Source organism: Oxyura jamaicensis, chromosome 17, assembly GCF_011077185.1.
Source record: "Oxyura jamaicensis isolate SHBP4307 breed ruddy duck chromosome 17, BPBGC_Ojam_1.0, whole genome shotgun sequence".
NCBI lineage: Eukaryota > Metazoa > Chordata > Aves > Anseriformes > Anatidae > Oxyura > Oxyura jamaicensis.
This window is the reverse complement of record NC_048909.1, coordinates 5,169,426-5,181,720: the sequence shown is the minus strand read 5'-3', so window position 1 is coordinate 5,181,720 and position 12,295 is coordinate 5,169,426. Positions and strand designations below refer to the sequence as shown.

The 12,295-nt window shown below is 50.6% G+C and overlaps 1 protein-coding gene across 4 annotated transcripts in view; it reads right to left on the bottom strand.

Annotated features, from left to right (window-relative positions):
* The window catches only part of COL27A1 (collagen type XXVII alpha 1 chain), a 150,018-nt gene that overhangs the window by 88,582 nt on the left and 49,141 nt on the right, over window positions 1-12,295 (bottom strand). For all 4 annotated transcript variants that reach the window (XM_035341656.1, XM_035341657.1, XM_035341658.1 and 1 more), the window contains 2 exons: window positions 10,438-10,491; window positions 9,183-9,227 (listed from right to left, as the gene is read on the bottom strand). In XM_035341656.1, the coding sequence (XP_035197547.1) occupies window positions 9,183-9,227; window positions 10,438-10,491 (99 nt within the window). The remainder of the gene's footprint in view (window positions 1-9,182; window positions 9,228-10,437; window positions 10,492-12,295) is intronic.

Sequence of the window (12,295 nt, the reverse complement as noted above, 5' to 3'; positions counted from 1 at the left end):
ATGCGTGCTCCAGACTAAGAGGATTTTCTAAATTTGGGTTAAATCTCTTCCAAAGCGATATAAACAATGCGCTCTTCTGCCAGAAAAGTGCTCAGATAAGAAACGATTTAAATGAGTGTTTCCCACTAATCTCTTTTTACGTCTCGGTTTCTAGGACTAACCACACTGCTTAAAGATAAAGACGCAGGCATTTACTAATAGAGTTAATAAATATCTAGCCTTTATACAGGCGTTCCAACAGTACATCTCCAAGTATTTTACAACGCAGATTATTCCTATTTCAGAGGCAGAGAGCTGGGTACGTACCTGGGGTGAGGCCAACTTGGCCAACGCCACCCTGCAAGGGATTCGACATGGAAACCCGTTCACAGCAGCACACTGCGGCTCCCTCACAGAGCTAGGGCTTCTTCCCATCCTTGAGATGGGCTGTAAAAGGGTCAAAGCAGCAGGAAATGGAGAATAAAACCCAGAAGGATGCGGGCTGGCATCGCAGCTACAACAGCCAGCCCCAGGACAGCAGGCAGCAGCAGAGCCCCATCCTCGGCAGCACCTGGTTATCCTTAATGTCTGCTCTGCCGGTACACACACCGCCCAGCCCAGGCTCACAGGTCTCTGGGGGATGGATGGTCCCCTGGTAATTTTTGATCTCCATTGCAAAAGCCAGGAGAGGAGAGAAATGGGAAGAGCAGCTTCAACTCAACGAACTCCAGGCACCCCTATCTTTGAGGCTGGCAGCACATGTACGATTCTTGTGCGTTAAATGAGACCAAGGCTGGTGGCAGTGGCACGAAGGAGGATGTTTCAGCATCCGCACAGTCTCCAAAGACTGTGGTGAAATCTACTGTACCACCAGGTGATGAAGTCTACTGTAGCACAGTCCTGTTCACAGCAGGAGGCAATCAATCTGTTAAGCCCCTAACGAAAAAGGAAGCGCTCTTTTTTCCATGGGATAAGCAGTAGCAGTTTAAACCACAAGAACAGTTCCAGCGACCACAGCATCCTAACTCACCGTATCTTGCATGTCTGTAAAAGATATTTTTTCAGATCCTCTCCCCTCCTGCCTCAGCCTGAAGGCCAGAGGTGTTCCTCAGGAACAAAACTAGAGCTATTCAACTGAAACGAGCAGCCTAGGAATTGCAGAAGGACTATGGTAACTCCTTTGTTTTGTCCCACCGTGTCTCTTCTACGCTCTGCTCCAGCAGCCCGAGGAACCCAAACATGGGGCCAGGCAGCTCATCTCACTTGGTGCATTACAGGAGGCTCGTGAAAGGGATCACAGAGCTCAGCACATTCTCCTGAGTCTCCTGACCTTCCCAAAGCAAGTGCAGAGGGGTTTTTTTTGGTATGGAAAAGTCCACTGTTTCCTCAGGGTGCAGCTGTTTTTCTGGGAAGCCTGGTCCCTGGAAATTCTGCTAAAGAATTGGGATAACAAATTAAAGCATCCTAGTGAAAAACATCCCGCTGAGCATCCTGCTTGCTCTGTGGAAGGGAGGGGACATGCAGAGAAGGACCAGGACCGGGAAGGGATGGCAAAGGGCAGTGGAGCTGGGAGGAAAAGGTTTGCCTCACACGTCCTGCGGGCCAGGAGCCAGCGGGGCGCTCCTTGGCGGTGCCTGGAGGCAGGTATGACAAAACTTTTGGCTCCATCTCACAGCTGGGAAATACAGAAGGTAAAAAAAAAATGAGAGTAAAGCTCAGCTGAATGGATTTCACATTGTCTGAAGTAGAAATTCAATGAAAGAAGCGAGGTGAAACTTGAAGAGGAGCTGGAGAAAAACCATACAAGCAGATGGCTCGCACTAAGCAGGACCCAGGGCTTCTGTGCTCCCCCTGCCCACCCCAAGCAGTGGCTGCAGACTTTGTACTCTCTGCGCTCAGTAAAGGCAGGGAACCACTGCTGGAGAGGGAACCGAGACACAGAGACACAAGCTGATTTATCCCGAGAAACCTGAAGCTGGACCAGTAACTGACTCTATATCTTGAGGTCCCCCAGCAGTGCCTTAACCCTGGCTCATCCCGCTCCCTGCAAAGGGCATCCTCTCGCATGCCAGGAGACTCCTGCTGAGAACAACCAGACCCAGACAGACTCTGGAAACAGCTCCTCCTGCAGCGGGGATTACATCCCCCTCCACCTCCCCTTCCTTTCTTCCTCTGCTTAAAGCAAACAGAGCAGCCTGCCCTTCCTTGCCGTCAGCCAAAGGGCTGCTCCGGCTCTGAGCAGCCGCCACCACTCCTCGCCTCGCGCCCCGCAAGCAGCCATCCTCAGGGAAACAGAGGGGGGCCCGCGGCGCCGAGCCCTTTGCTTCCCCGAGGCCTTTTCAGGTGTGCGCGTGAGGGTGGGTGTGTTGTATGTACGCACCATCTGATCCAGTTTAAAACACTTTCCCTGGTGGAGTAAGGGAGGCAAGTCTGGCAGCTGCTGCTGCGAGGAATCCTGGCAGGTCTGCGCGCCAACAGAAACCTTCTCCAAAAATAGGATTTTATTTTCCTGTTGGCTGAAGGTGAAGCTGCTCGAACCAACCAGTCCTCCTGTCTTGTCTGCGAAAGGCTGCATTTGCCAGTTGGCTCCGGCCAGGTAAATCTCTGCCCAGGAGTCTCCCCGGGGATGGAGCGTGCAAGTCAAACAATTTAAACCAAAAAAAAAAAGGTGGTGGGGAAGCGAGGCTGAGGGTGAGAGAAGGCATTGAGTGGAAAAAAAAAAAAAAAAAAAAGAGGGAGAATAAAATAAACAAATGTAGCTTATGTTGGCAGCCGACACCTCTGAGAGCATTCCTGGTGGAGGGCGCAGACTGAGCCCCCCGCAGGTGGGCGCGAGGGCGAGCGGGGTGGCTCGGGGCCAGCGCTGGGTCCCGGAGCGGCCAGAGTCACCCTGCGGGGCTCCTGGCAAGGCTCCTGCTCCCGGCTGGCCTCCTCGCCAGCTCTACTTCACGCAGCTATGCAGGAGCCTTTGCCTCCTGCTCAGTTTAGACCCAGGACAGTGACAGATCGCATCCCTGCAAAGAAGGGGGATGTCCCCTCTGCGGGGTGTGGGGCTGGTGGGTGTCCTCTTTTGTCACCCCAGAGGAAGGTTTGCTCTCTGTCTGTGTCACACTTCACATCTCCGTGCCACATCCTCTTTGGATAAAGAATTCATCACAGTTTTTAGCGTAGCTACCCCTCCAGCTACCCCTCCTGGCCCTCCAGGGCAGGCAGTTCCACCTGCGGTGAGCCAGCTTCCCCCGAAGCCCTTCAGCCAGACACCACTGAAGTCACCCTACAGCCCCTCCACCCTCCCAAGCATCTGCTTTGCTCCTTTTATGCAAGTATACGATCCGTTCCTGCTTCTGAGGGGCTCTAACAGAGCACAGATTACACAGACTCGATTACCTAATGCTGAAGAGCACCGAATCTGCCAAAGCCTCTCATTATTCATGGCCGAGATTTCCAAATCAAGCAGCCTCCTATTTAAGAAAGTCAAGATCAAAATGCTTTCAGATTCAACAGGGACAGTTGCGTTAGTTTTTCTTATTTCTGATGAAAACCATTTTGGACTTTGGTCTGATTTCTGAATGAACATTTCCCCGAAGGAAGAAGGATGCTCTCGTGCTTAGGAGATGTTGATTTAATTCCTCACGAGCTTTTTGAATGACAATGAACAAATCACCGAGAACATTCTTGGAAATAAACCGTCCTTGGTTTCAGCAGAAGTTATGGGTCCTGGCACCTTTCAAACACTTTTTGCCTGTGCTTTCAGTGCTTCGTTTTGCCTATTCTGTAAAAAAATAAATATATGCCAATATTGTGCAGCTTGCCAGATTATTTGGATGTTGTAATCACGAACGTAGAACATGTGCTGGTATCAGAGTGATCAGTAACCACACGAGTGCCTCACCACAGAGATTTGGGAAACTCTGGCCATGTGGAATGCAATTTGGGCCAAAGAAGAGACCATGACTTTTGCTCTGGGCTTGCTCCTGCATTTCAGAGTGGTGAGCCCAGCCCAGAAGGCAGAAGAGAACAGCTGCCCAGTCTCAGCAACCAGATTAAGCATTAGAGAAGTCACTGATTGTTCAAACCAAATTATTTCAACAATTTAAACTAATAAAGAAATATGATAGCAAAGAATCAACTTAGCTAGCAGGAAAAACACAATCCGTGGATGAGAAGTCTCTCAGTAACGAGGGAGTTCTGCTAATTACTAATTTTCAGGACCTCCACCTTACTTTTCTTGCAAACAGAATGATTAAAAGCATTTTTTTTTTTTAAATCAATCGGTTCCAAAGAAGACACCAAACATTTTGGTGCTGGGGTATCAGCACAAGATGCAGTGAGCTACCTGAGCCCTTTCCATCAACTCCTACAGCCCACTTGCACTCCCTCCTGCAGCTCATTTGGTTGGTTTACCTGCACAAACACCCCTAACGGCACAAGTACAATTAAAATTACAATTTAATTACAGTATTTCTTTAAAGTATTTATGCACGTGAGCCCATGTGAGCCACAATACTCGGTGCCATAGGTGAGAGCTCTCAGGGTGCATTCCTAAGCCACGTTTGCCGTAGGGGCAGCCTTTCTGCACCTCCGAGGAGACCGCTCCAGGGAAGTGCAGTCTGGCAGTGATTTGTAAAGGAAGAGGCACTTGGAAACACTGTTAACAGCTTCCCAAATCTCAGCTTATATAGTGCAGGAGACTCTAGCTTGGTTCCCTCTAAACGCAAGGAAGGGCCTCAGCTTCATCCAAAGCAGAGAAAAGACTGGAGCGAGATGGGAGGAGCTGTTTAAAAGTCTCAGTCCCTACATAAAGGAGCACAATTTATTTTCTCAGTGACTTGTGGTTATGCCAGCCTTTCCAGACACATGGCAAAACTTGTCCCCCCATTGTTTGCACAGACAACAGCCACAGCTGTGTAACTTGGCAAAGCCGCACACGCTTACGTTCACCACCAAGTTATCTTAGCTATACGTCAGGAGGCTGGGGGAGGCTGTAAAATGAAACCTCCACAACCCCAAGGCTGCCCTGCTTTTTGCTATCTGGTCTTCCAAGGCAATACGCTTTCAGATGATGCAACAGCCTTCCCACTTCAGTAGGGAGTGCAAGGCTATCGCACGCACTTCTAACAACTTATCAGATGGAGGAAAAGAGTATTTGGAGGCTTGGCATTCACTGGAGGCATGAGTGAAGACATTAACTTTATAAGTCAACATGGAAGAAGACAGCAGACATGAAAAATAGCTTGGCAGGAAGGCACCGCCACATTACAAGCCGGGAGCTGGCAAGGGGGACCCTGGCTGTGGTCAGCTCCTGGAGAACGGATGCCAGATTCGGCAGCTTGCCACCGCATTGATGCTCACAACAAATACTGAGCCTTCATCAGAGCAGCTGCCAGATCACTGCTGGCTCTCGTGACCTCCATGCTGTGGCCAACAGGCAGAGGGAAGGGAGGCTTCTGGCATCCCCCCTCTAGGGATCCCTAATGCTTAAAATCCCCACACCACTGCACAGAACCTCTTCTCTGACATCGGAGCAGCAAGCCTTGTCACTCACATGCCACATTTCGGTCACTGAGCCCAAAGGGCAGCTGAGTGTTACCTCACTTTGCACAAACCCAGAAAGAGCCGAACAGCTTCTTGAAGTCGCACACCGTGGGGAGAGCCAGTCCCCGCACCCCCTTCCTCCCCCTGGGCAGTGCAGCATCTCCCCACCTGGCCTTGGCAGGCTCCGGCTGCTCCCCCAGCCTCCTGGCCATGCATCCCGAGTACAAAGCCTCCCTCCGTGCCTGTACTTCCAGCTCCATGTCACGTTATCTCCTCCCAACAGCACTTCGGCGATGCTGGCACTTGCCAAAGGCTACGCGGAGCCAGGGGGCAGAGCCTGAGCTGTCGGCAGGTGTTTGCCCCCTGGCTGGAGGTCTGCAGGCACGCACGACACCCCCTCACAGCATCCAACAGCTGGGCATCGCTCACCAGCATGAGCTACGGGGCAGCAAAAGAGAGAACAGTAACGACCAGCACAGCTAGGGAAGCCAAAAGGACTGCTCGAGGTATTACTGACTGGCTCAACCCTCCTGCTACCTCAGCCTCCCAGCCCTGGGGCTGCTCTGGTCCTGTGCTGTCCCAGGACCCAACCTGATGGAGCCTTTCTGGGCCAGGCCTTTTCCTTCGCGAAGTGTTTGAATAGTACCTGGCAGAGCGAGGCTCCAGGCGGGCCAGGCACGGGACCAGCAGCACCACCAGGCTCTCAGAGCAGAAGGCAACCTCAGGCGTCTTTGCTAAGACATGAACAGACTTCAGGCAAACACAAGAATTACTAAGTGTGCCTTGGAACTAAGCTTTGTTCATTCCTATCTCTTTTAAAATATACTACTGAAAAACCCACTCTATAAGCTAAAATCAGGCAGAAGGCAGCACTGCTGGTGTGCTACTGACAGTCCGCATATGTGAAAAAAAGAATAAGGGACACAAGCACTCACCGTTAACACAGGGGAACCAAAAAGAGCTCAAAGCACTTTGGATGCATTTCCTGAAAGTTCCCCTTTAAGCCTCTTTCTCTAACAGGACTTGAGAACTTCTGAAAATACTACGTTCTATTTGAGTAATTCGTTAATATTCTATTTGTTTACTACAATCTACAGCGCAGACGTACCTGACTGCAGCTACCTGTCTTCCACAGTGTAAGAAAAACACACCACTTTCAGCTTTGCCCTCCTCGAATGGTGACCAGCCATGTCTCCTCTTCCTGCGTGTTACTTCAGTGCCAGCACGTCTCCTTTCTAAAGGTGAATTGAGACTGGTGGATTGCTTGCATGCCTTGATGGAAGTGGACAGCAGCTTCTCTCATTCCTTCCCCCAGCATGGCCCTGCTGCCATCGTGGACACGTGGCTTTTTTTATACCTTTTTTCTTCCCAGACGCCAAACAGAATGCCATAAAAATCCGTAAAAACACTACAAAAAACATTTTTGCCAGCCACTGTGATGGCAAAACTGAAGGTTTCAGCAGCCAGCCCCTTCAGCTCCAGGCCTCCAGCCTACCTCTAAGGCAGGCAGCAGACCCGGAGATGTACAGAGGGCAGGTATTTCCTTCTCCTCAGCACATTGTGCTCTGACCACGGCTCTCTCCCCCCCGAGCCCCAGCCTCTCCTCATCCAGGAGCCCCAGTGCCCACGGTGGGAAGCGTGCTCGCCTCCCGCATCGGGGAGAGCGGAGCTGGAGGTGGGGCCGGCTGTTTCCACGACAGATCCACCATGTCCCGCACAGCTCTGCAGAACTTAACTTCCCTGGAACTCTTTCAAAATCTGACTCATGTCCAGCTCGTCTATTTTAATCGTTTGCTCTTACATCATTCTGCGAGGCCCACGGTGTCACATGCAAGCTCCCTCAGCCCCCTGCTCCTCTTAATCCGCTGCTGTCTCATACTGAGCAAAACTAGGTAGAGAAATGTGTTTGATAACAGCTCCTTCCCCACTCCCCGGAGCATTTACCAGCCTCGGATGGTAGCTAATAAAGGCTCCCAAGAGCTCTCCATTGCTGTGACAGAGCTGAAGTAGAACAGGAACAGCAGCCGTGCCAGCAAACCTCGCGGAGCGGGGATGTGAGACCAGAAAAATCACAGCAGGCTCACGAAAGCTGCAAGCTGGCTGGGAGACAGCCCCGGCCAGGAGATAAGTGCTGGGAAGGGAACCAGCTCAGCTCGTTCCTGCTTTCTGCTCTCCCAGGGATTTCCTGAATACCTCTAGATGCCACATAATCTCTGTGTTCATGCTTGGGAGTACAAATCAGCAGCATCAGTCCATTCAGGAGTTCTTATTAAACCTGATGGCACGAAACGGGGATGGAGCCACCGCTCTCCGAGAGGGCCGAGAAGAACAAAGGTGCTCACGTGCAGCCATTTAGTCCCTTCTCTAGATCCCAAGCCTGAATGCCTCCGTGCTTGCGAGATTCCTGGGTCTCAGAGGAGTGCCCTGTTCGTAACAGTGACCACCAGACAAAAAACCCTGGCCTGGAAGATTACAGGCGTGAGCCAAACAACAGCTGGGATGCTTTGAGCCTACAGCGTGCGCTGTGCAGAAAGGAGCCGGAGAGCAGAAAGCCTTGTACCTAACGACAGTTGCTTTGTTTGTTTTGCTCTGGTCAGTGAGTCATCCCTACATCGACCGGCTCGCTGCAGTTATTCATCACGGAGGTTTCTGGTGCAACGAGCGGCTTACAGAACTGTAAGACTTGGTACACATTTCCACCACCACCCCCAGAAAAATCTGCTTGACCTTCCCCCATCCCGGCGAGGGAAGAGCAGCCAGCCCAGATGAATGGGGCTCTGTCGAGCTGCTTGCATGGCTGTCGCTGAGAACAGCACGCGGTGGGCGTGGGGATCCTGGGAAGCATGCGCTCGCATGCAACGGGGACAAGGGGAAAGCACTGGGTTTTTCCGTGTGTGGGTGAGAGGATGTTTTACAAGGAGCCTGTGAGAGCAACGTCAGGAGACTGAGAGACACTCAGGCTAACATGAAGAACAAGGTGCAAAGGCAACGAGAAACACCAGAGTATGAAAGTGTCTGATCTCTGCCCTGACTCCTGATCTCTGCACTGATTCCCTCATCAGGCAGCACAAACCCCCTTCTGTGCAGCTTTCAGTCCCACCTCCTATTCAGCCCTACCTGCACACACCTCTTCCTCCTGGTCACACTCAGGTTTACCTGGTCTCCTTGCCCATCAGCCGTGTCCTCATCTCACCTGTCTGTATCACCAAGGACAGAAACGTGCCTACACCAAAGCATGCCGGCGTCACACCAACCGAGACGATACAAAGGTTGGAGAGAATCACAGCAAACGGAAACGTGATGGGACCGGTAGAACAAGCACAAATAGCTGGGTTGCTGCAGTCACAGCAGGAATTAAACAGCACACTCAGTGGGAGCACGGAGGGAAGATACTGCAGAAGGGAATCTGAGCAGTGTAGGACCCAAGGGAGTGTGGACAGTGCAACAAAGAACAGAAATGCCTGTGCAGTGGGCAGAGCATGAAAGGAAGAGAACAGCGCTTGTATCTTCAGTTTTCTTCCTGCTTGCGAAAAGAGACATGGAAAGCCTTGTTTGATCTCTCCATTTAGTTCCCATCAGAAGACACTGAAGGGCCTAGCCAAAAGCCATGGGTTTTGTTTACAGTTTCATTCAACAAAGTCTGCATAATAGACGAGGAAAAACTTTACCGGCCTACCCATCTTGCCCCTCTTCCCAGGAACTCCAGGGATCCCCTGCAAGGAAAACACACAGAGAAAAAAAATAATAGGTCTGGTTGAGAAAGCAAACAGCCAACCAACAACACAAAACAAAATGAGAAGAGAAAGGGGAATGCAAAACAGGCTAATGACTGCGGCATTGTTTGGGAAGCAAAATGTCAGCTCCTTGCAGTCAGCTGCGAGAGCAGAGGACAATTAACCTTCACCCACTAACTACGGCCCCGAGGACACACGCTGGCAGCATCCACACCCAGGGCAACGGGCTGAGGCTGTGCTTAGCAGGAGCAGTCATTAAGCTACTGGTCTGGAACCAACTGAAGGCCACCGCCAAGGCGCTCGCTGGAGAACTTCTGTTTATGTTTCTTATTTAGTTATACAAGCATTAAATCAGCCACTCTCGAGTGCAGGGCAGTCCCCTCCCAGGCAGGCACACTCACTCCCACACGCTCCCGGGGCCTCCCTGGTTTCTGGAGCTTGCGTTTGAGGGAGAAAAAGTGAGAATAAAGCAGGCTTCATCTTACAGTGCCCTTCCTTAGGAGCTTGTGCTGGGGAAAGAGGGAGTCCTTGGATGGGTGGAGATGAGGCATGTGGGGGGACTTGGGGGAAAGGAGCAAAAAAGCAAGGGAGGTCCTGCAAAGCTCTGAGCACATGGGCTTGGTGAAGGCACGATGGAGAGAGTGGGAGGAAGGAAGGACACATGGGAACACAGCCATAGGTGCTCTTCCATGGGCCCCACAGTCTTGACTGCCCAACTTGATGCAGCTGGAAGGAAAGCCATCATCAGAAACCCCAGGCACTGCTGCTTCCGAGAGGCAGGCTCCTTCCAGACACCTCCAGTTGGACACCCAAAATACTGTGGCTGGGATGCCACTCGTGTGGGAGCAGGAAATTTCCACTCATGTTGTTCTCCAGCCCCATCGCAATAAGATGAGCTTGAAAGGGGGAGGAGGACGGCAGATTTTGAGTGAAGGACAGAAAAGCTCCTTCCTACACGTCGGTGTGGTCTGAGGATCCTGCCTGAAGTGCAGGTTTTCCTGAGGGGAATATCAGCATCGTACAAGGACACAGGTCTTCATGCAAGGGCAGAAACAGGCTAAAGAAGGACTGTTCAAACATAAGGCATGCTTGCCTCTTTTCTCAGGAACAAGGGATAGAAAAGGTTACACCAGGCTCTGAAGAACTGCAGTCAAGCAATACACCAAGGTTTTCTTCAGAAAATACTCACTCGCTCTCCATCAGCCCCTGGTAGCCCAAATAATCCCGGGAGACCAATATATCCCTAAAGAAAAGAAGAAACAAGTAGTCAACTCTATTTATCCATTAGCAGCCAGTCAGTCTGTCTTTCCTGAAGAGCAGCAGAGCATCCTCCAGCGTCGGTCAGTGGCAGCCGTGATGAAATAAACCTTGAGGCAAGTGTATATGCCCATGGACTGCATGGTGCTGGCTTCCACGATGTAGTCCAAGGGCACATACCCTCACACCAGGGATCAGGAGGGTTCCGGGCAGGAAGAGGCCAGCAACAAGAGACCTTACCTGGGCTGGCTCTGAGCGTACCTGAGGGAAAGGGAGCTTGGTTCAAGGTTAGCAGAGTGATGGCAGAAGTAACCCATTCCTTTCACACTCAGCAGCAGCGGTCGCATTTCCAGTACGCGATGTTTCGGTGCGGCTCTGAGATCCCGCTCAGACAGGACGCGCTGCATAAAATGCTACATTTCCTTTCCCTTGCAACAATTGAAGCCTTGTGTTTAATCCTCTTTGCTCAGCAGTTAGCACAAAGTTACCTTGTGTGCTGGTCCTTTGCAAAGGACTGTTTGTGCCAAACATGCAAAATCGAGAGGAAGTGAATTTCAGCAGGGAGCCCCCTCAGTGGCACCTCGCTGTTACAAGAGCCAAGCGCTAACACTGATTCTCTCTCATCTTTCTTTCTCCATCATCACTAAATCTCTTACTGTCAGCCCCACCAAATTCTTTCACCAGTCCATCGCTCCCTTTGGGTTGCGCTTCCTTTCGGGACGATATCCCGCTGGGAAATACAGCCACGTTGTAATGATGCTGTCTGCCTTTGCCTCCTGAACCCCAAGACAAACCATGCAACTCCTGAACTACTCCCTGCAGAAGCAAAAAACAGAGATGGGGAGGTGAAGAGCCCACAGCTGATTGCCTCACTCCACAAAATGCAGAGATCTCGCCTTAGAGATCTGTACCCAATTCTGATTGACTGCAGTCGAACTGAAAGTGGCTTTCTTGGGGAGCTAGAAATACTTCAGTACTCAGCACTCAGGTGCAAAGCAGAAAATAATTTTCAAGTCTTTCTGCTAAGCAGTGATCTCAGAATTGTACAGCTACCACTCGACAATTATGCAAGATCCTGGTTAGGTCAGTGAAATGGATGCACCAGGAAAAATGTTATCGCTTGCAGAAGCGAGGTGAGCAAGATGTTCTCTCCCAGACCTTCCTCTCCCCTGCAGGACACTGAGCACGTGTTCTCCCTCCCCAGCTCAGGCATACAGCTAGCTAGAGGGTCAGCATTTGTTTATTCCTTGCAGTTTTCCCAGTGATGAAAGCCAGCTGGTTGAATTTAAGGCATATAGAGAAAGTATCACGTGTCAGGGAAAGAGGGAATTTTATTGGGTCAGAATCTCATTGTGGATTTACAATTGCAGGAAAAGAACAAAATGTGATTAAAGGGAGTCTTAACTGTTAAAAAAAAAAAGAAAACAAAAACCTTTGCAGTGAGGAAGAACTCCCAACAATTCAATCTGATGAGCAAAATGAGGCAGAACAGAAATATTAATGTTTATATTTGCACATGGCTTCAAGATGCTGGCTTGCCCTTCTGCATAATGATATAAATCACTCCCAAACTCAGGACTATACCCGAAAGAGCCCATATTCAGCATGGTCAAAGACCACTGAACCACATTTATTGAAACTAAAGAGGCCTTTGGGAGTTGGGGCATGCAGAAAGTTCAGACTTTGGTCTTTTGTAGGAATTTGTATACCATTCTTCCCTTCCTGCAATGTAAGGAAGGGAACATATTTTTACATCATCAGAACCATCATTGATCTTTAATCTTGGTATA